The sequence below is a fragment of the Pituophis catenifer genome, unplaced genomic scaffold, assembly GCF_029215685.1.
Source record: "Pituophis catenifer annectens isolate HBS135680 unplaced genomic scaffold, rPitCat1.0.hap2 SCAF_14, whole genome shotgun sequence".
Taxonomy (NCBI): domain Eukaryota; kingdom Metazoa; phylum Chordata; class Lepidosauria; order Squamata; family Colubridae; genus Pituophis; species Pituophis catenifer.
Genome location: NW_027256894.1, coordinates 4,495,224 through 4,518,878, shown reverse-complemented (window position 1 = coordinate 4,518,878; position 23,655 = coordinate 4,495,224). Strand labels below are relative to the sequence as shown.

Below are 23,655 nucleotides of genomic sequence, written 5' to 3'. Positions count from 1 at the left end.
GTTGGATGGCTGAGGAATTCTTGGAGTTGAAGTCCACGCATCTTAACAGTGGCCAAGGTTGGCTGGTTGAGGAATTCTGGGAGTGGAAGTCCATATATCTTAACAGTGGCCAAGGATGGTTGAGGAATTCTGGGAGTTGAAGTCCACAAGTGTAAAGTGGCCAAGGTTGGATGGTTGAGAAATTCTGTGAATTGAAGTCCATACATCTTAAACTTGCCAAGGTTGGACACCTCTGTGTAATAGAACATTGCAGCAAGAATCCTTATCAAACATCAGATTTCTGAAAAAGCCCAGCTGGTATTTCCAGGGATCTTGTGCCCACAGAACTGGATCTAGGTTTTATTGCAGAAGCTTTGGCTCTTTGGATACAAGCATGATGGACACATAACAACCACAATTGCATTGGAAGGTGTGATGAAATGATCCAACCACCCTCCAGATAGAATTGGCTCCCCTGAATTGCTCAATCATATTTGCACCCAGACTAGAAATTCTGGTCTTTCCAGCCTCTCCTGAATGTGGCTTATGAAGTTTGCCAGCCATGTAAATCTCAGGCCCTGCAAGTTGTAGGCAAGTTTGTGCGGTCAGCAATAAGGGCAGGAGGCCCATAGCGTACGTGGCGAGATTACTATGTGTACAGAGGTGGAAAGATTTGACACCACCCACTACGCAGGGCGAAGTTGGCAGGTTTTGCTGCAATGAATAAATTGATTTTTTTATTAGAAAAAAGACAGTATCTGCATTTATTGGTGACTGGAAACATCTTTAAGGACCTTTTGCATGAAAATGTCAAAAAAAATAAATGTATGATTTATGGTTTGATGATCAGATAGGGTACAGAAAGAAGAGTTAATTGAGAGAGAGAGAGAAATTAAAATACATTTGTACTTATTATGGCTGTCAAGAATATTGGAAGCTCTCTATCTTTTTTCTTTCCTGTTTTTCTTCAACTTTTTTTTTCTTGCATTTTTTCCTTTTTCGGTGATTTCTTTTTCTTTTTTCTTCCTTTATATTACTTTGTACAGGTAGTCCTCAACTTATGACACCAATTAAGCCCAAAATTTCTGTTGTTGTGAGATATTCTGTTCTATTCTATTCTATTCTACTCTACTCTACTCTACTCTACTCTACTCTACTCTACTCTACTCTACTCTACTCTACTCTACTCTACATTTCTATTTCTATTTCTATTTCTATTTCTATTTCTATTTCTATTTTCTGTTCTAACTGCTGGAGTGAAATTTAAGCATCCTGGGAATACAGGCGAATGATTGGCTCAATTAGAAATGACCATAAGGCAAACTCAATTGTAATAAATAAAATGTACAAAATCCAGGGGAACATTAGGAAAAAGCCTGATCTTGTACACTTTTGGTAATTGCACCATCTTTAAATTCAACTGTCCAATCACCAAACAGCTGGTTGTTGCGCTCTCTCCCTCTCTCTCTCCCTCTCTCTCTCTCTCTCTCTCTCTCTCTGTGTGTGTGTGTGTGTGTGTGTGTGTGTGTGTGTGTGTGTGTGTGTGTATACAACCCATCTGACACAGAATAACCTGGTTTCTGGAGAAGCTGTTTGTTTTCCTGACCTCAGTCTTATGAGGAACTAGCTTGTTCCTGGGTAAAACCAGAAAGCTTTATATATCTTGATTTGAAAGTTATTTCTGGACCCTGCAGCAGCCTTCCTCAGCTGGTGTCTTCCCAGGGCCCATGTTCCCCATCTAAAATGACTATGGTAAACTGACAATAGTGTCTCAGGCATGGGTAGCTAAGGATGGTTGTTTCCAGAACAGGGGTATCCAACCTTGGCAACTTTAAGACCTGTGGACCTCAATTCCCAGAATTCCTCAGCCAGCCTGGTTAAGTCCACAGGTCTTACAATGGCCAAGGTTGGACACCTTGTTCTAGAGAGTTCCTCGCAGTCAATAATATATCAGTTTCATGTTGGAGGCTAAAACATACGATGAACGGTTGGAGGAACTGGACATGGCTTGTCTAGTGAAGAGAAGGACCAGGAGAGACATGATAGCAGTCTTCCAATATTTGAGGGGCTGCCACAGAGAGGAGGGGGGTCAACCTATTCTCCAAAGCACCTGAAAGCAGGACAAGGAATAATGGATGGAAACTGACCAAGGAGAGATTCAACCTAGAAATAAGGAGGAATTTCCTGACAGTGAGAGCAATCAACCAACAGAACAGAAGTTGCCTTCAGAGGTTGTGGGAGCTTCATCCCTGGAGGCTTTCAAGAAGGGACTGGACAGCCATCTGTCAGAAATGGTGTAGGGTCTCTTGCTTAGGTGGGGGGTTTGGACTAGATGACCTACAAGGTCCCTTCCAACTCTGTTAATCTGATAATTCTCTATAACAGATTTGGATTGATTTTAATGGTCTTCTGTAGCAATTTACTGCTTGCTTTAGTTCTGGAGTAATTCCAATTTTTGCGCTAAAAGCTTTATTGTCACTGTAGACACTAAAATCTTTCCAAGGAGAAGCCATGCACCCTTTCCAGAAAGCAAGTTGCGACACATACCTTAATTCAAAATAGGCGGAATCTCACCCAAATGCCAAATCTAGTATCAGTTAAGTGATCACCTGATCCGGGGAGATTTCACCCATCGCTCAAAGTCTCATAACTTTCGTCAGACATGCTCCCAAACCTAAAAAGTGTGATAATCTTCAGAGAGTTCCAATGCATTTAATTATTTTTGCATAATTTTATATTTAATTGTACAATCACACGATGGTCAGATTGTCTCTGCGTAGTGCATTTGCTGGCCAGATAGGTTGAAAGGGATCAACAGCCAGGAAAAAAAATAAAGAAGCTAAGTTGTTTTGAATCACTGAAGGACGCCACAGTCTTCCCCCAAATAATTGGAAATTATACAGATGGTCCTCCAATTCCGACCACAATTAAGCGCCAAAGTTCCATTTCCAAGCAAAACAGTTAATGCGGTTTTGCCTCATTTTACGACCTTTCTTGCCACAGTTGTTAAGTGAATCACTGCAGTTGATAAGTTAGTCACCCGGTTGTTAAGTGAATCCAGCTTCCCCATTGACTTCGCTTGTCAGAAGGCCGCAAATGACACCCGGGACATTGCGACCATCATAAATATGAACCAAGTTGTCAAGCAATCCAAACGTAAATCACATGACCATGGGGGATGCTGAAAAATGATCCTAAGCAGGGGTGAAATCCAGCAGGTTCTGACAGGTTCTGGAGAATCGGTAGCAGAAATTTTGAGTAGTTCGGAGAACTGGCAAATACCGTCATTGGCTGGTCCCAGAGTGGAGTGGGAATGGAGATTTTGCAGTATCCTTCCCCTGGAGTAGGGTGGGAATGGGGATTTTGCAGTATCCTTCCCCTGGAGTGGGGAGGGAATGGGGATTTTGCAATATCCTTCCCCTGGAGTAGGGTGGGAATGGGGATTTTGCAGTATCCTTCCCCTGGAGTGGGGAGGGAATGGGGATTTTGCAATATCCTTCCCCTGGTGTAGGATGGGAATGGGGATTTTGCAGTATCCTTCCCCTGGAGTAGGGTGGGAATGGAGATTTTGCAATATCCTTCCCCTGGAGTAGGGTGGGAATGGAGATTTTGCAGTACCCTTCCCCTGGAGTAGGGTGGGAATGGAGATTTTGCAGTATCCTTCCCCTGGAGTGGGGAGGGAATTGGGATTTTGCAGTATCCTTCCCCTGGAGTGGGGAGGGAATGGGGATTTTGAATATCCTTTCCCTGGTGTAGGGTGGGAATGGGGATTTTGCATTATCCTTCCTCTGGAGTGGGGAGGGAATGGGGATTTTGCAGTATCCTTCCCCTGGAGTGGGGAGGGAATGGGGATTTTGCAATATCCTTCCCCTGGAGTGGGGAGGGAATGGGGATTTTGCAATATCTTTCCCCTGGAGTGGGGAGGGAATGGGGATTTTGCAGTATCCTTCCCCTGGAGTGGGGAGGGAATGGGGATTTTGCAATATCCTTCCCCTGGAGTGGGGAGGGAATGGGGATTTTGCAGTATGCTCAGAAGGTCACAAAAGAGGATCTTGGGACCTTGGGACACTGTGACTGTCACAAATATGAGTTGCCAGGTGTCTGAATTCTGATCACGTGACCCTGGGGATTCTACAACAGTCGTAAGTGTGAAAACTGGTCATAAGTCACAGTTTTTCAGTACCATTTTAACTTCTTATTTCTTATAAACAGTTTTGTCTTTCTTGGCCCCATAATAAGGGTTCAGTTTGAAGGCCACATCCACTGGAAAATGTTGCATGTTGGAAAACACATACAGGTAGTAGGGTTTCCTGTTAAGCAGGGGGTTGGACTAGAAGACCTCCAAGGTCCCTTCCAACTCTGTTATTCTATTCTAGTCCTCAACTTACAATAGTTCATTGAGTGACAGTTCAAAGTTACAACAGCATTGAAAAAAGTGACTTATGACCATTTTTCACAGTTACGACCTTTGTAGTATCCCAAGGTCATGTGATCAAAATCCAGACGCTTGGCAACTGATTCATATTTATGATGGTCGTAGTGTCCCGGGGTCACGTGATCCCCTTTTGCGACCTTCTGACAAGCAAAGTCAATGGGGAAGCCAGATTCACTTAACAACCGGGTTACTAACTTATCCACTGAAGTGATTCACTTAACAACTGTGGCAAGAAAGGACGTAAAATGAGGCAAAACTCACTGAACAAGTTTCTCACTTAGCAACATAAATTTTGGGCTCAATTTTGGTCGAAAGTCGAGGACTACCTGTATTTATTGGGAAGGTTAGTGCTGCGTGGTCAAAAAAGTCAAAATGGCAGCTGCAATGGTGCACTTTCTGGTTTGTATTTGCAATGTCCCATAAAACATACCATGTTCAAGCATAGCCTGCTATTTTTTTTTTAAAGGTGCATTTTCACCGAAGCCCCTTTTCCCAAGGGTGGGATTCAGCCATTTCGGACCAGTTTGGGAGAACTGGATGTTAATTTTAATCTGGTTCGCCGAACCGGTAGCTGCAAGGACTGGCTGACCCTGCCCCCCCTCCCTTCTCCTCCCAGGAGTCTCCACACGGCCCATTTTGGATGCCTGGTAAGTGCAGCGCCTGCGCAGAGGCTCTGGGAGGGCGAAAAACGGGCCTCCGGAGCCTGTGGGAAGCTGTTTTCGCCCTCCCAGAGGCTTGAGAAAAGCCTCCGAAGCCTGGGGAGGGCGAAAAACGGGCCTCAGGAGCCTTGTTTTCACCCTCCCAGACGCTTGAGAAAAGCCTCCGAAGCCTGGGGAGGGTGAAAAACGGGCCTACCGGAAGTCCAGAAACAGGCTCGTTTCCAGCCTCCGGAGGATCTCTGGAGCCCGGGGGAGACCGTTTTCACCCTCCCGGAGGCTCGAGAAAAGCCTCTGGAGCCTGGGGAGAGCGAAAACGCCTTCCCCCACCATGGTTCAGGGGGCCGAGTAGGCGCCCACCCGACAACTGGGCAGAGAACCGGTTGCTAAAATTTTTGAATCCCACCCCTGCCTTTTCCTTAAACGGGTGTCTGCTTTCTCGCCCCTCCTGCTCTTTCAGCCGGTGTATAAAGTGACCCAAAGGCAGCTGAACATCACGGTGAAGAAGAAGGAGAGCCACTGGTGGGAGAGGCTGACCAAGCAGGAGAAGCGTCCACTGTTTCTCGCTCCGGATTTTGACCGATGGCTGGACGAATCGGATGCCGAGTTGGAACTGAAGGCCAAGGTGAGGGCAGGTGGCTGACACTGCACGTCGGGAAGAGAGGACTTCTCCAGTGGACATTAAGGAAAGAATTTTTCAGCCCAGAGCCCACCTGTCAGATCTGCCCAAACCTTCCCGTCAAGAGCCTGGATAGCTCAGCAGACTAATGCATTGTAATTTAACTCCAGCTGTCTGCAATTACTGTAAGTTCGAATCTTGCCAGGCTCAAGGTTGACTCAGCCTTTCATCCTTTCTAAGGTAGGTAAAATGAGGACCCAGTTTGTGGGGGCAATAAGCTGACTTTGTAAAAATATAGAAAAGTATGAAGGCTATTGCTTAACGCATTGTAAGCCGCCCTGAGTCTCCGGAGAAGGGCGGCATATAAATCAAATTAAAAAAAAAAAAAAAAGAGGCTGTAATTCATGTGCTGTACTCAGCATTCTGCAGGTAGTCCTTGACTTATGACCTTAATGGAGCCTGTCCATTACAGTCATAAGTCATGACGCTAATAAATGGAGAGCTCTGGGAATTGAAGTCCACGGGTCTTAAAAGTTGCCAAGGTTGGGAAACCCTGTCCTTATAAGTGTGGTATTTTCCCAGGTCTAAAAAAAATGCTTTGGATGATGTCTCTTAAATCTTGCAGTTGAAAACCGGTGCAACTGTCATATATAACATTATGAATTTGCCCCAGGTAACTCTTAGCTGGCATCCGCAGAACCCCAGCATTAAATTAAAAAGTAGAATGAAAAACAAAGAAACACGACTCTTTCCAAATTAACTGATCTTGTGCAATACCTGTGTTCTTGTGTAAGTGCTGGTAAACTTTCACAATTCTGAAATTTCTTGATATCTCAGTTGAGATCAGGCCAGATCACCAAAATCTTGCAAGATCGTGTCTTGCTTTTTTTTTTTTTAAAGTATTTTTTTTTTTGGCCAACATCCAGGAGAGCTCGGGGCTTGAAAAAAAATTGCCAAATCTTGTTATCACTTTGTACTTCAATCCTTGGCATTTGGAGGAGAAAACGGGCCTCTCAGCAGCCCTGGGCCATTTGCCAGCTTTCCGTTTAAATTGAGTAAAAGTGTTTTTTTTTGTTTTTTTTTTCTGTCTCAGAGGTACAGAAATACAGATAGTCCTCGACCTATGACAATTGAGCCCCAGATTTCTGTTGCTAAGTGAAACATTTAACTGAGTTTTGCCTCATTTTATGGCCTTTCTTGCCACAGTTGTTAACACTCTCGCAGCCTGTCACTAAACAAAAATAGGTGATCTATGCGGATTTGAGTTGTTAAGGCATGAAGGACTTCTGTTGCTTAAATACGGCTTTAAAGTTGGGGAGATGGCTCTAGGTTTTTCTTTCCAGTTTGTGAAAGCATCTCAGAATAACAGAGTACAGATATTCAGAATCCTCGACATACGACCACAATTGAGCCCAACATTTATGTGGCTAAGTGAAACACTTAACTGAGTTTTGCCTCATTTTATGACCTTTCTTGCCACACTTGTTATGGGAATCACTGCAGTTCTTAAATTAGTAACACGGTTGTTAAGTGAATCTGGCTTCCCCAGAAGGTCACAAAAGCATGACCGCGGGACACGGTCATAAATAGGTGTCCAAATGTTGATCCCATGACCATGGAGAGGCTGCAACGGCCGTAAGTGTGAAAATTTATTTATTTATTTATTGGTTCGATTTATATTTATTTATTTATTATTTATTTATTATATTTCTATACCGCCTTTCTCCCGTAGGACTCAAGGCGGTGTACAGTCAAGAAAAATATAGATACATCATAAAATTGCTAATTAAAATTATTATTATAACATAGTTTGGCCCAATTAAATAAAACCCAGAATTAGATCACATTTAAAAAATCATTCACATGTTCATATGTTTAGCCCCGCTTGTTGGAACATCAGGGTTTTGAGGGCACGGCGGAAAGCACAGAGATCAGGGATATTCCGTATCTCCGGGGGCAGTTCATTCCAAAGGGTTGGAGCCCCCACAGAGAAGGCCCTCCCCCTGGGAGTCGCCAGTCGGCATCATTTGACTGACGGTACCCTGAGTAGTCCCTCCCTGTGAGAACGAACTTCTCCGGAGACTCAGGGCGTCTTACAATGCGTTAAGCAATAGCCTTCATACTTTTTGTATATACCTTCTTAGTAGGGCTTTCGCCCCCCCCCCTCCCCAAGCGGTGTTCTTAGGAGTTGAAGTCCACAAGTCTTAAAGTTGCCAAGGTTGGAGACCCCTGACCTAGAGGATGGATCATGCCCTCTGCTGGATTTGGTAAGGCAGGCAAATGAAATCATGCGTTACGTTGCATTTTTCCTGCCGTAAGGCTTTCTGAGTTGTTTGTGTGCCAATCCATTTGGCATACCAAAGAGCAGCCGGTTATTTACAAATAATGTATCAACCACAAGACTGGGTCCCTTCTGGATTCCCATTCCACGTACCAGTTTTCATGCTCTCTTTCCCTCTCTCTCTCTCTCTCTCTCACTCTCTCTCTCTAACGTCTAGGAAGAAGAACGGATAAACAAAATCAGTATCAAGAACAGAACCCCCAAAGATCGTAAGTGGCTCCACTTTGGCAGTTGACCATCCAAAGACGTCTGTCCTTCACTTTTTGCTAACTTGGTTCTGTAACCCCTTGCAGCTTTCCGACACTTGAAGAGAGGCTATTTGTTCATGTACAACCTCGTACAGTTCCTGGGCTTTTCCTGGATCTTTGTGAACATGACTGTCCGGCTCTTCATCCTGGGGAAAGGTAAGTGGCGCAGTTTATGCTTCTCCTCCTTGTCTACCTGCCCAAGAAACTAGAGTGGGTTTAAGGGAGAGGTGCCTTGCGAGGCCGGTGGTTTGATCTGCTCCAGGTCCCATGTTCAACCTCTGTAGTTGGTCCTTCTGGGAAAATCGTAACTCGTTGGAAGAAGGTTTATTTATTTATTTATTTATTTCACTATTTATTCATCATATTTCTATGCCGCCCACTGTCCAAGGACTCTGGGGGGCTTACAACAATCGACAGTATACTAAACAGCATATTGCCCCCAACAATCTGGGTCTTCAGAATCTGGGTCTTCGGAAGGATGGAAGGCTGAGTCAACCTTGAGCCGGTGAGATTTGATCTGCTGATCTGCTGAACTAGCAGTCAGCTGAAGTAGCTGCAGTACTGCACTCTAACCACTGCACCACCTCTGCTCTGTGATTGTGTTGTTGTTTTTTTAGCATTTTTATTTTTATTTTTTAAGGCAAACAAACATTTAATACATCAATCCTCCCTTCCCTGTGACATCTTGGTGTTATCTTCTAGGCTTCTTCTCCATCTTCCATAAGTTTCTTCTATCTTCATCTTCTTCCAAACCATTCTAACATTTTTTTTAAAAAAATTTTTGCTTTAATTTATATGCCACCCTTCTCCGGAGACTCAGGGTGACTTACAATGCGTTAAGCAATAGCCTTCATACTTTTGTATATTTATACAAAGTCAGCTTATTGCCCCCACAATCTGGGTCCTTCAGTTCATTGCTAAATCAATGTTGTAATCATCATTTATACATAATTATGTTATCAGTCATTTATATTGTCAGGTTTCGATGTCATCTCAAATAAATTGCACTCCCAAACGATTAATCTTTGCTGAAATATTTCATTTATTGAGTACAACAGATCTGGCCCCGACTTCGTCGTAGCCTATACTAACCCTCTGACCCCCAAACCCTTCCCTTTCCGTTCCCCAATTCTCATCTTCTCATTGGCCATCTTCCAAGTCAGTCTCCCCAGCTTCTGACCTCAACCCACAGGAATGCCCCCACTCCCATCCCATCTCCTAGGGGATATTATCTACAGAGAAAATAAGTAGGTGAAAAGTCAAGCCTCGTCTCCTCCTTTTTATGGCAGCATCAGAATGCTGACATATATCTCTTTTCCAACCAACTATAAAAATAATTCCATGTTTTAAAATATTCTGATTCTTCCTTATCTTTAATCATCAGAGTTATCTATTCATTTCTGCACAATCTAAATTTTTTGTTATTACTTCTTCTTCCAAAGGTATTTTCTCTGACTTCCAATTTTGAGCATACACAATTCTTGCAGCTGTTATTACATGTATGATCAAATATACATTTTCCTTACTAATTTTTTCTGGAAAGGTACCCAGTAGGAACAACTCTGGTTTAAATTCAATACGTTGCTGTATCATTGGAAGAAGATTGTGTTTTAAGCAAAGAACTCTAGGGCTATTTTTCAGGAGGCAACTGGACTTTCTTGTTTTTTCTTCAAGACATTTCACTTCTCATCCAAGAAGCTTCTTCAGCTCTGACAGGAGACTGGGGAATGGGCTGGATGCATCACATACTGGCCACGCCCACCCCCGGTTTAGCAAAGGGAAAAAAGTTGCGATACATCATGTGACAACAACATGACGACGTGAGTTTGACACCCCTGTTTTAGAAGGTCCTTGAAGCACTTTGAGGCTTATCTGTCCCCTCAGGATCACCTGAGACCTGCTCCTGGTTCCTGTAGCCTGCAATTTTTTCCTCTGGAAATCCATTCCTACTCCCACATCATTCAAAGGGTCTTCATCCCAAATTGTATACTAAAAGCCTGTAGAGCAGTGCTTCTCAACCTTGGTAGCTTGAAGATGGGTGGACTTCAACTCCCAGAATCCCCCAGCCAGCAACGCTGGCTGGGGGATTCTGGGAGTTGAAGTCCACCCATCTTCATGCTTCCAAGGTTGAGAAACACTGCTGTGGAGATTCTCAGTCATCCAGGTCATGGTTGTCCCAAAGGTGCTTTTTCAGGGGGCAACTGGACCTCTTCTTTTTTTTCTTTTGAAGACGTTTCGCTTCTCATCCAAGAAGCTTCTTCAGCTGTGACGGGAGAGTGGGGAATGGAAGGATTTATATTCCTTGCAGACAGCTGGTCATTTGCATCCTTTTAGAGGATCATTGAAGCCCTTAGAGGTTGATCTGTGTCCTCAGGGTCACCTGAGTGGTGCTCCTGGTTCCTGTAGTCTGCCATTTTTTCCTCTCTGGAAATCCATTTCTACTCCCACACTATTCAAAGGTTGTTCATCCCAAATTGTATAGCTAAAAGTCTGTAGAGATTCCCAGTTGTGATCTGGATGACTGAGAATCTCTACAGACTTTTAACTCTAGGGCTAATTCCTAGCACTTCCACTTATTAATAATACTTTGGGTGGTGGGTCTGAGAGAAGATCTGGGAGAGGGATCTAGAGGCCCTTGTAGATCACTACTTAGGTATGAGCCAGCAGTGTGCTGCAGCTTCCAAAAAGACCAATGCAGTTCTGGGCTGTATCAAATGAAGAATAGCATCAAGATCCCAAGAAATGATAGGATCGTTTATGCTGCATTCGTGAGGCCACACTTGGAATACTGCATTCAGTTGTGGTCACCATGACACAAAGAGATGCTGAGACCCTGGAAAGAGTGCAGAGAAGAGCAACAAAGATAATTAGGGATCTGAAGGCTAAAACATACAAGGAACAATTGCTGGAATTGAGTATGTCTAGTTTGATGAAAAGAAGGACTGGGGAGACATGATAGCAGTCTTCCAATATCTCAGGGGCTGCCACAAAGAAGAGGGAGTCAAGCTATTCTCCAAAGCACCTGAGGGCAGGACAAGAAGCAATGGGTGGAAACTAAACAAGGAGAGAAGCAACTTAGAACTAAGGAGAAATTTCCTGACACTTAGAACAATTAATCAGTGGAACAACTTGCCTCCAGAAGTTGTGAATGCTCCAACACTGGAAGTTTTTAAGAGAAACTTGTATGTTTTAAATGTTTTTTTTTTTTAATAATAAAGTTTTGTTTTAAAATAAAAAAAAAAAGAAGAGGTTGGATAACCATTTGTCTGAAGTGGTGTAGGGTTTCCTGCCTAAGCAGGGGGTTGGACTAGAAGACCTCCAAGGTCCCTTCCAACTCAGTTATTCCTTCCTTCCTTCCTCCCTTCCTCCCTCCCTCCCTCCCTTAAAAGAAGGTTTTTAAGAAGAGACCGGACAGCCATTTGTCTGAAAATGGAATAAGGTTTCCTGCCTAAGCAGGAAAGGGGGTTGGACTAGAAGCAGGGCCGGATTTTCCTATAGGCTAACTAGGCTTCGGCCTAGGGCCTCAAGATCAAGAGGGGCCTACATTCCCTACATTCAAATTGTTAGCAAAATTAAAATTATACTTTCACTATAGGTGAAAGGGCCTCATAAGTGGAATAGCCTAGGGCCTCTTTTCATCTAAATCCGGCCCTGACTAGAAGACCTCCAAGGTCCCTTCCAACTCAGCTATTCTATTCTGTTCTGTCCTGTCCTGTCCTGTCCTGTCCTGTCCTGTCCTGTCCTGTCCTGTCCTATCCTATCCTATCCTATCCTATCCTATCCTATCCTATCCTATCCTATCCTATCCTATCCAGAGTTGAGGGAGCTAGGTGTGACTAGCCCAGTGGTGTCCAAACTCACATCGTCACGGCAACGTCACGTGACATATCGGGACTTCCCCACCCCCTTCGCCAAACCGGTCATGGGCGTGGCCAGCACGTGACACATCTGGCCTGCAGGCCGGGAGTTTGACAGCCGTGGTCTAGCCTATCGAAGGGAAGGATTAGAAAGGTCATGATAACTTCCTTCCAATACCTGAGGGGCTGTGACAGAGAAGAGGGGACTGACTTATTCTCCAAAGCACCTGAAGGCAGGACAAGAAGTGATGGGCAGAAGATCATTCTAGAGAGATCCAATCTAGAACTAAGGAGAAATTTTCTTAACAGCGCAAAGAATCAATGGAACAGCTTGCCTCCCGGAGTTGTGGGTGCTCCATCACTGGAAATTTTCAAAAATAGACTGGGCAAGCAGTCTATTTCTCACCAGGATGGTGTAAATCTCCTGCCTTGAGTAGCAGGTTAGACTAGAAGAACTCCAAGGTCTCTTCCAGCCCTATGATTCTATCTTCGATGTAATGTAGGCCATGTTAGTTGGGTAGGATTGTACAAAACATTTGAAACAAGTGCTTCACAGTCCATGGAAATAGTTGCAGCAGTTTTATCTTTTGCAAGATGCCTAAAATCGCTCTGAAATGTATTCCTGATTCCCTTTGCGTTTAGTAGATCTCCTTCCTTCACAGTCCAATTACAGGTACTTTATCTTATGTTCTTGCAGACTCTTTCTCAGATACTTTCCACATGAGTGGGGACATGATGTACTTCTGCCAGATGTTTGCCTTGATGGAGATTGTCAATGCCTTGATAGGCCTCGTCAAAGCTCCTTTAGCTCCTGTTTGTATCCAGGTAATCCCTTTGCAAACCACTTTGGAAAGCATTAAAAACTCATTTTTATGGGGCTGGCTGAAGGTTTGTTTTGTCAGTGCAAGAGATCAATGAAAGATATCTCTTTAATACTTTCTGTCTTAGAGTAGAAATGACAAAGGATTGTATACTACATCATTCTGCTGGCTAGTAATTCTCTTGACTGAGTCTTGGGCATCTAATGATGTGCAAAGTTTTGATATATAGGCTGAGAGCTCTCCAAAAGCTTCCTGCCTTTGATGCTTCATTAGAGGAAATTAGAGTTTAAAATATCAGACTGGAAACCTTAAAGCTGTGAGTTCTAGTCCTCCCTTAGGCAGGAAAGCTGTTGGATGACTTTGGGCCAATCTCCAGGAGGTGGTGAATTCTAGTTCTACCTTAAGGTGGGTGGGTGGACTTCCAGAATTCCTGTCAAACATGGGAAAATTAGGAAGCCCAGGCAGTTCAAATGAAAGGTTTATTGCAAACTTGTGTTCTCTACAAGAATCTGAACCCGGAGCGAAATGCTCCCGGTTTGGACCAGATTACCCGATCCAGTAGCGATGGTGGCGGGTGGTTTGGAGAACTGGTAGCAAAAATCCCTGCTCCCCCCCCCAATGCCCACCTGAGCCACATGATCATCAGAGCCTTTTTATTTTTTTTACTTTTAAAAGCATTTTTTCTGGGAGGGGGTGAGGAAAGCCATTTTCACCCTCCCCAGGCTCCTAGAAAGCCTCTGGAGCCTGGGGAGAGCGAAAAACGGCCCTTCCTCACCCCCCCACCCCACCCGGAGACCCTCCAGAGGCCAGAAACAGCGTGTTTCCCGACTTCTGGTGGGACCAGAAGGCCTGAAAATCAGTTGGCCGGCGCACGCATGCGCACCGGAGCTCAGCTCGCGTGTCTAGTTTTCTGGGACAGAAGCTGAATGGGTTAGCAACGCAGGTCTTCTTCCCCATCATTCCCACAACAGCTCTTCTGCATGGTGGGAAAAGGAACATACCTGCTTCCCCAATCCCTAAAATAGGTGGGAATTCTAAGACATTGGAATTCTAACTTCTGAAGACAGCAGCTTGCGAAAAGCTTGGCTGAATCTCACTGGGATTTGTTCCTTGTTCGCAGTGTATATTTGAAGCATCTGATCTCGGAAGGGCTAAACCTTCCTCCCATTACTGACCTCTCTGCATCTCTCTTTTGGCCCCTTTCCAGATCTTTGGGAGGAATTTTATATTGTTTGTAGTTCTTGGAAGCGTGGAAGAAATGCAGAGCAAAGCAGTCGTCTTCTTCATCTTCTACATCTGGAGCACGGTTGAGATCATCAGGTATTTGGGGTGGAAAGGAAGGGGGCCGTTGTACCTGAAATCCTTTGCAAGATTCTTGCCTGTTGCCATCTCTCCATTATCATCTTGGGGTACCTCCACCCCCCCGCCCACAACTTTTCTGTGAAACTTTAGCTTAACCATTGTATTTTCATTTGCACCTCTCACTTGCAATTGCTTCACCTCTTACTGGTTGCAAACAGAGGTGGGTAGCATGGAGTCCTTGGTGCCCGGTTTTCTTGCAGATGTTTCATTACCCAACTAAGTAGCATCATCAGTGCTAGAAGGAGATGGCATTTGCTAGCTAGTTGGGTAATGAAAAGTCTTCAAGAAAACAAACCAGCTCAGAAAGCATCAAGGCTCCTCCAACCCTGAGCTACAAATTATACCTTCTAGAGGTCGGTAGTTTAATCCCCAGCATCTCTAAGAAAACCTCTGCTTTTAAACCTCTGTGATCAGGAGAATAAAACTCTATATTTTTAGAATATTGCCCTTTTTTCTGGTGAACAGGTAGCATTGCTTCTACTTATCTCCCCCCCTTTTTTTATTAGTTTATAATATAAAACGCAAAAGAAAATAGTAGGAAAATAAGGGAAGAAGAGAGGAAGAGTATAAAAGAAAAAGAAGGTGATGATATCGGTCTCCCTTTGATGTAGTAAAATAAGATAATAACATCAAACCTCATCTTTTCACTTTTACATAATAGTATAAACTAGCCAATTCTATAACAACAAACTTATCTAAGTGAGAACAATCAACCCATGGAACAGAAGTTGCCTTCAGAAGTTGTGGGAGCTTCATCACTGGAGGTTCAAGAAGAGACTGGACAGCCATCTGTCAGAAATGATGTAGGGTGTGGGGGTTGGACTAGATGACCTACAAGGTCCCTTCCATTCTTCAGTAACTGCTGTAATCAGTAAAGCCCAAAATCAAAAGTTTAATTTTTTGCACCTCAAATACAAAGTCCAGAAGCAGTTTCCAAGTAGAAACAAAAGTACCGTATTTTTCGGAGTATAAGACGCACCGGAGTATAAAATGCACCTTAGTTTTGGGGAAAGAAAATAAGAAAATAAGAAAAAAGCTGATTGGCAGGTGGATAAGCCTCCCGAAATACCCCCAATCAGCTGTTCACAGAGGTGAATTTTAGCAACAGGTTGTGAGCTCTGTGCCTTGCTTTTTTTTTTTTTTTTGCTTTTTTTTTTTCTGCCTCTGAAAGCCTCTGAAACAGAGCTTCAGAAAAAAAGGCTTTTTTTTTCTGAAGCTCTGTTTCGGAGGCTATTTTTCTGAAGCTTCTTTCAGAGGCTTTTTTCAGTCTCTGAAATGTTTGAGAGGCTGGGCGGGTCTACATTCAGAGTATAAAACGCACCCAAATTTTCACCCTCTTTTTTGGGGTGAAAATATACTCCGAAAAATACAGTAATTGTGATTTTTTTTTCTTCAATTTAGAGCAGTCAATTTACCTATCTCTGGCTTGTCTTACCTTGATTTGGTCAGGTGAACTTTTTAATCTTGATTTTTAAGGCCAGTATAAAATACACATGAGGTTTACTAAGGAACATCTAACACTTTCAGTGTGCTGAGCAATGAGATGTAGGGTGTGGTTGTTGCTAATCCACTCCCATTTCCTTCTCCTGCAGCCTTGCACCAACCAGGTGAGCGATAAGAGATGACTTGATGGTGGTTTGTTTCCTTCTAGGTATCCCTTCTATTTGCTTTCCAGCATTGATATAGAATGGAAAATTCTTACTTGGCTTCGATACACCATATGGATGCCTCTCTATCCACTGGGAATGTTGGCAGAAGGTATGTGGGAAAAATATGAGTGGATAACAAGGGTGGGGCTGCTGGGGATTCGCAGGGATTCGGGAGAACCTCTAGCTAAGATTCTGTGCAGTTCGGAGAGCCCCCAAATCCCACTCCTGGCCCCTCCCCTCCCAGGAATCCCCACGCGGCCCGTTTTGGATGCAGGTAAGTGTAGGGTGCGCCCTGAGGCTCAAAGAGGACGAAAAACCTCCGGAGTTTGGGAAGGCCGTTTTCGCCCTCCCGGAGGCTCGAGAAAAGCCTCTGGAGCCTGGGGAGGGCAAAAATGCCACCCACCCACCCCCACCCTGGTGCAGGAGGCCGATTAGGCCACGCCCACCATAGCCACACCCACCCAGCAGCCGGACAGAGAACCCCTTGCTAAAATTTTTGAAGCTTACCCCTGGTGGATATACTGCCTTGGTGAGACCACACTTGGAATACAGGTAGTCCTTGACTTACAATGGCTCATTTAGTGACCGTTCAAAGTTACAACGGCACCGAAAAAAAGTGACTTAGGACCATTTTTCACAGTTATGATCTTTGCAGCACCCCCATGATCACATGATCAAAATTCAGACAAGCTTGGTAACTGCCTCATATTTATGACGGTCGCAGTGTCCCGGGGTCACTTGATCCCCTTTTGCGACCTTCTGATGAGCAAAGTCAATGAGGAAACCAGATTCAATTAACGACTGGGTTACTAACTTATCAACCGCAGTGATTCACTTAACAACTGTGGCAAGAAAGGTCGTAAAATGGGGCGAAACTCACTTAAACGTTTTGCTTAGCAACAGAAATGTTGGGCTCAATTGTGGTCGTAATTCAAGGACTACCTGTATTGTTCCTCTTTCTCTCCCGAAATACAAGCACAGATAGTCCTTGACTTGCAACCATTCGTTAAGCAGCCGCTCAAAGTTATAACGGCACTGGAAAAAGAGACTTGCAACTGTTCCTCGCACTTACGACCATTGCAACATCCCCAAGGTCTCATGATGAGAATTCTGGCACCTGGTATCTCGCGTATATTTAGGATGGTTTGTGCATCCCGGGCAGAGGTGGGTTTCAGCAGGTTCTGACCAGATCTGGAGAACCGGTAGAGGAAATTTTGAGTAGTTCGGAGAATCGGTAAATACTACCTCTGACTGGCCCCATTCCCATCTATTCTCTGCCTCCCAAGTCCCAACTGATCGGGAAGAAATGGGGCTTTTGCAGTAACCTTCCCCTGGAGTGGGGAGGGAATGGGGCTTTTGCAGTAACCTTCCCCTGGAGTGGGGAGGAAATGGGGATTTTGCAGTATCCTTCCCCTGGAGTGGGGAGGAAATGGGGATTTTACAGTATCCTTCCCCTGGAGTGGGGAGGAAATGGGGATTTTGCAGTATCCTTCCCCTGGAGTGGGGAGGGAATGGGGATTTTGCAGTATCCTTCCCCTGGAGTGGGGAGGGAATGGAGATTTTACAGTATCCTTCCCCTGGAGTGGGAAGGAAATGGGGATTTTGCAGTATCCTTCCCCTGGAGTGGGGAGGGAATGGGGATTTTGCAGTAACCTTCCCCTGGAGTGGGGAGGGAATGGAGATTTTACAGTATCCTTCCCCTGCCCCGCCCATCAAGCTATGCCACGCCCACCAAGCCACACCCACAGAACCGGTAGTAAAAAAAATTTGAAACCCACCACTGATCCCGGGTGTTGGTTGATCACTGTTTGTGACCTTCCCAACTGGCTTCCAAGTCAAAGGGGGAAATCAGATTTGCTGTGATTCACTTAACAACAATGATTCATTTAGCCTTGGCAAGGGAGGTTGTAAAATCAGCCATGGTTCACTTAACAGCCAACTTGATTAGCAGTGGAAACTCTAATCCCAATTGTGGTCAAAAGTTAAGGACGAACTGTAGCTTGTGGGGAGGTTGGCTTGGCAGCCCCTGCCCTGCCTTGCCCAACCTCTGAAGCGCAAAACGGCTGGGCTGATGAATGGGAGACCACTCAGAAATCCCACAATCTTGAGGATGTGTTGACTTGACAGCAACTGGTCTGCCTTGTCTGGGCTCTGATGTTGGAGAAGGCTGGGATGATGGATCCTCAGAGGGGAGACCACTCAAAAATCCCAGGGTGGACAGTTAGCCAAAACTGGAAGGTTGCATTTCAGTTGATCTTGTTTTAGGCAGCTTTCTCTTGAGGTCATGTTGCCTGGAAAGCATCTACTCCACCTTGTCTTTCCAACGCACCTGAAGGCCAGACAAGGAAGAATGGATGGAAAGTGATCAAGGAGAGAGTCAACCTAGAAATAAGAAATTTTATGACAGTGAGAACAATCAACCCATGGAACAGAAGTTGCCTTCGGAAGTTGTGGGAGCTTCATCACTGGAGGCTTTCAAGAAGAGACTGGACTGCCATCTGTCCAGAATGGTGTAGGGTCTCCTGGTCGGGTGGTGCGTTGGACTAGATGACCTCCAAGGCAGTGGTGGGTTTCAAAATTTTTTACTACTGGTTCTTTGGGCATGGCTTGGTGGGCGTGGCAGGAAAGGATACTGTAAAATCTCCATTCCCACCCCACTCCAGGGAAAGGTTACTGCAAAATCCCCATTTCCTCTTGATCAACTGGGACTCGGGAGGCAGAGAATAGATAGGGGGCAGGGCCAGTCAGCATTTTTACTACCGGTTCTCCGAACTACTCAAAATTTCCACTACCGGTTCTCCAGAACCGGTCAGAACCTGCTGAAACCCACCTCTGCTCCAAGGTCCCTTACAACTCTGTTAATCTAATCTAATTTTGTCTGGCCTCCGAAGCTTAGCTCAGTTTCTATCATTGTATGCTGCTCTTCCCCAAAAGGCCTTTTAACCTTTCCTTTCTGCTTTTAGCTGTAGCCGTGATCCAGGCCATTCCTATCTTCAACAGCACTGGAAAATTCAGCTTCACCATCAATTATCCACTGACCATCACCGTCCCGTTTTCTGTCTTTCTGCAGCTCCATCTCATCTTCTTGTTCTTAGGTGAGTTTTCAATTGGCAGGGATATCATCTATTCCAGGGGTGTCAAACTCAAGGCCCGTGGGCCAGATCCGGTGCTTAAATCTGGCCCGTGGGGCCAGCCTGGAAATATCAAAGGCCCAGTCCGTAGTGCCTCTGCCGGTCAAAATGGGCTGCGGGTGGGCTCGGTCTCCTCGTCCTCCCTATTTTTGGCTAGCAGAGTGCTGCAGATGTCAGGGTTCTGACAGATGCCCTAATTAAATCATGAGCCTCAAGCCAAGCTTCAAAAGAAATCCAGTTATTTATTAGGAGCTTAATGTCGGCAGTTCCCAAGTGAAGCCAGCTCTGACCCTACATAATTTTCGCCCCAATTATGTTCCTGTTTTCCCCCCTCCCCCCAGGGTGTGTCATCAAACACATTCGCCAAGGGAACAATTTTGCGGGTTGTAGAAGTCACTCCCCTCTGGCTGCTGTAGGTAACCCTGGGATACAGCCTTGAGAGAGCGTTTCTCCGGTTTCCCATCCCCCCCTGGCCTATGGCAATTTGAGAGCAGGCTAGGGATGCTTTACGAGTTGACAGCAGGAGGCCATGGAGGCTGAAAACTGGCCGTGCAGGGGCCTCACAAGGCCTCCGCGTGCCCTGTTTTGACCGGCAGGGTATTGCAGGAGGCGTCTGTCCTGTTTCCCCCCGATCCCCCGCTTCCCCGTCCCCCCCAGAAAAAGCTTATATACCACACACACAAGGTATATCGGTAGTATATCTTGAACTTAGAACATTAATTCTGGGAGTTGAAGACACAAGCAAAGCTGGCTGAGGAATTCTGGGAGTTGAAGTCCACAAGTCTTCAAGTTGCCAAAGTTGGAGACCCCTGGTCTAACCAACAAAGATCTGAAGATCTTTGATAAGGATCATCTGCATCATAAAATCCTGAGATGCAAATCTTGAACTCCACCTTATTGCCGTTGCCTTGACATCTGGTGGGTTCACATGAGAGGAGTCCTTGGACAGATGTTCTGGCCACTGTTACCCCTCTTATGGGCTGGGACAGAAGCCAGGCTGGTCAGGGAGGGTCTCGTATCCAGAGTTTTCCTTGTCTGTTTTGTTTTGCTGGTGAGATCTACACAATTCCCACCCTCCTTTACCTGACCTCTGTTGGCCAGGAAGACAACCAAGATGCCGAGCAACCACCGGCCATGCGAGGAGCTCATAAAAGTATGGGAGATAGCAAATCAGTTGACAGGCCATGATGCAGCATGGAAGGAGATTAGTTGTTAAAGATGTGACCAAGATTAATTTCTCTTCTGTAGCAAGCTTTAGCTACATGGCTAGCCATACTGGCCACATGACCATGGGATCGTCATCAGACAGCGCTGGCTCTTCGGCTTTGAAATGGAGATGAGCACCGCCCCCTAGAGTCGGGAACGGCTACTAGCACATATGTGCGAGGGGAACCTTTATCTTTTAGCAAGCTTTAGGAAAGTCTATTATCCTCATAGACTTCCCCACTATTTCTCAACCTTTGGGACTTTAAGATGAGTGGACTTCAACTCCCAGAATTCTCCAGTCAGCCATGCTGGCTGCAGAATTCTGGGAGTTGAAGTTCACCCATCTTAAAGTCCCAAAGGTTGAGAAGCCCTGCCTGGATGGTTCCCCATGCTAACTGAGGAATTCTGGAAGTTGAAGTTCACCCATCTTTCTTTTTCTTTTTCTTTTTCTTTTCTTTTAATTTGATTTATATGCCGCCCTTCTCCGAAGACTCAGGGCGGCTTACAATGCGTTAAGCAATAGCCTTCATCCTTTTGTATATTTTATACAAAGTCAGCTTATTGCCCCCACAAACTGGGTCCTCATTTCACTTACCTTAGAAAGGATGGAAGGCTGAGTCAACCTTGAGCCTTGGCGAGATTCGAACCCTGCAGTAATTGCAGGCAGCTGGTCTTAAGCAGCTTAATAACAGGGTGCCTTAAACCCTTGTACTACCAAGGCTCTTAAAAGTCCCCAAGGTTGAGAAGTCCTGCCTGGATGGTTCCTTGATTTCTGTTAGAGTTTCTGATCTCAAGAACGAAAACTCATCCTTCCTCCATTTTTTTTTCTTTCAGCACCGTTTATCCTTTTCCGTCACCTCTACAAGCAACGGCGGCAGCGCCTTGGACCCAAAAAGAGGAAAATGCACTAATTGGAGTCTCTTTTTTTTTTCCTAATCTTCCTCAAAAATGGGTGCAGGGGGTGGGTGGGCTTCCAAACCCTTTTCCTTGCCCCATTAACCCGAAAACTAATTTTGTAGTCGTGATGACACACGTCTTCCTTGCCTGAGACCAGAAAGTAGAGCCGTCCAGCTAACATTTTCCTTTGCACCTCACTCCCTTCTCGGGGAAGCTAAACGGGGGATCCATGCTAAAAACCTCTTTCCTATGAAATAGACCTGGAGCCTTGAGTGAAAAGGGGGGAAAAAAGCATAAAAACTCTGCTGCCCGAGAGATGCAGAAAAGGGTTTCCCAAACACCAACCTGACAAGGATCTAAACAACCTAGAAACATAGTTAAGTCTGAGCCGTGAGTAACTTTCCTGTGGCTTTAAAGGAGCGAGTGGTTTGTTAGGATCAATTTTACTTTTTTCCTCACCCCGACAGTAAAAATGACTAAATCTGGAGAGGGCAAATTCATTGCTTACTTCTTCCTAGTGGCATTCTTGTATTGGATTCTTTATCGTCTGTAAACTTCCTGACCTACAAGTAATAAAAACTCAAATCAGATTTAAAATAAGAGCAGGCCTCTGCAGGAAAACCCCAGGGAGCAGAGGCTTCCTGGTAGTAAAGAACAGAGCTGGTTCAAATCCTCGTAGGCTTGAAAATGCTGGTTTTTGGTTAAAGAATACTGACTGTGTCAACTTCCCAACAAGCTGAATCTACAGTGCTAGATTCGAGGAAAGGTGCCATTCGGACATTAAGGGAAGGAAAGATGGAGAAACTGCATCTGTTTGGGTGTGAGTCACTCACAGCAATCGGAAGGCAAGCTTTGCATTCTCGAGGCTGTGTGGAGTTTTTTTCGTTTCTCCAATTGGGCAAATGGGTTTTGGACCAAGGCTGCTGTCTTGATGCTAATTTTCCTTCTGAGCAGCGAGAGCATTTGGTGGTGGCATTTAACATTTTTCACCCCTCTTACATTTTCAGCAGGGTTCCCCCCCCCTCCCCGGTGGTATCCCGCAAAGAGGGCTATTAACGTATTCAGAGGTGGGGAGTTAGTTTAACAGTTTACAGTGCAGGCACTTTGTTATGGACAAGGCAAATCAAAGGCATATTTCTAATAATAAATCCTTCTAAAAACATCCGTCTTGTTTCTGCATCTCTGGCTTTGCAGTAGGTAGCAGGACAGATCAATACTCAATTATTATATTGCCCATGCGGGAAAGATTTCATTCCTTCGCCTGGCTACAGATGTGCTTAAACATCTGTGCAATTGCTGCATTTGGAGACGTGGCAAATCTTTTTAAGACCAAAGAGCCGTTCCAGGCTGGTGGAGGCAGTCATCCAGCAGCTTTTCAGCTTAGTTTAACCAGCAAACCCCAGGACAGCTGCCCGGTCTATTAAACCAGGATTCTTGACTTGGATAACCATCTCAACTGTGTGCACCAAAAGCCATGGAGAGAGAGGACAATAAGGCTGTTGAGATGGTGTGTCCAGCCCAGTAATTCTTACAGGAGGAATTACCGTGTTTCTCTGAAAATACGACCTACCCCGAAATGAAATCGTAGCTTGATTTTTACACGTGCGCCCAATATAAGTCCTATCCCCAAAATAAGCCCTAATTAAGACCCCACCCACTTCAGGCTGCACAGGTAAAAATTAAGCTAAGGTGGGGATGGGGGTGGAGTGGAGCTGCCTTGCTACTTGCCTTCGGACAGTTACAGCCAGACTTCGCACACCCCGACACCTGCCTCACTGGCCCATTTCTTCTGCAGCCGGCAAGGCTTTCCTGAAGGCCTCTGCAGCCTTCATCGATCCGGAGCTCTGATATTGGCTGCAGAGGCCTCCAGAAAAACCTTGCCGGCCACAGAGAAAGAAGTTCCTGAAGGCCTCTGATAGCGAAAAGGAGGCTGGGGGCGATGCACACAAGTGAAGTCTCAATGGATGACATCCCCCCAAAATAAGACCTGATGCCTTTTTTGGTGGCAAAAAAAATATATAAGACAGGGTCTTATTTTTGGGAAAACACAGTAGTTCCACTCAACTTACTACTGTTCATTTAGTGACTGCTCAAACTTAACAATGACATTAAGAAAAGGGACTTGCAAACGGTCCGTATGACCATCACAGCATTCCATGGCCACTTGATGAAAACTTGGCAGTTTGGTAACAGGCATGTATTTACCACAGATGCAGCATTACGTGGCTCATAGGATTGCCACGTGTGACCTTCCAGGCCTGCTTCTGACATGTAAAGTCAATGCCGGAAGCTGGATTCGCTTAACAACCTCACAATTCACTTAACAACTGCAACAATTTGCTTAGCAGCCATGGCAAAAAGACCATAAAATTGGAAGGGACTCCCTTAACCGCCTTGCTTAGTAACAGAAATCCTGGTCCCAATTGGGCTTGTAAATCAAGAATTACCCATATA

At 45.1% G+C, this 23,655-nt stretch overlaps 1 protein-coding gene across 1 annotated transcript in view; it reads left to right on the top strand.

Annotated features, from left to right (window-relative positions):
* HACD3 (3-hydroxyacyl-CoA dehydratase 3) overlaps positions 1 to 22,356 on the top strand; it is a 31,609-nt gene extending 9,253 nt beyond the window's left edge. Inside the window, exons 4-11 of the mRNA XM_070953803.1 lie at positions 5,531 to 5,695; positions 8,188 to 8,239; positions 8,324 to 8,434; positions 12,833 to 12,960; positions 14,164 to 14,276; positions 15,970 to 16,076; positions 18,931 to 19,062; positions 21,139 to 22,356. Of these exons, the coding sequence (XP_070809904.1) occupies positions 5,531 to 5,695; positions 8,188 to 8,239; positions 8,324 to 8,434; positions 12,833 to 12,960; positions 14,164 to 14,276; positions 15,970 to 16,076; positions 18,931 to 19,062; positions 21,139 to 21,215 (885 nt within the window). The 3' untranslated portion in view covers positions 21,216 to 22,356. The remainder of the gene's footprint in view (positions 1 to 5,530; positions 5,696 to 8,187; positions 8,240 to 8,323; positions 8,435 to 12,832; positions 12,961 to 14,163; positions 14,277 to 15,969; positions 16,077 to 18,930; positions 19,063 to 21,138) is intronic.
* The last annotated feature ends 1,299 nt before the right edge of the window (positions 22,357 to 23,655 follow it).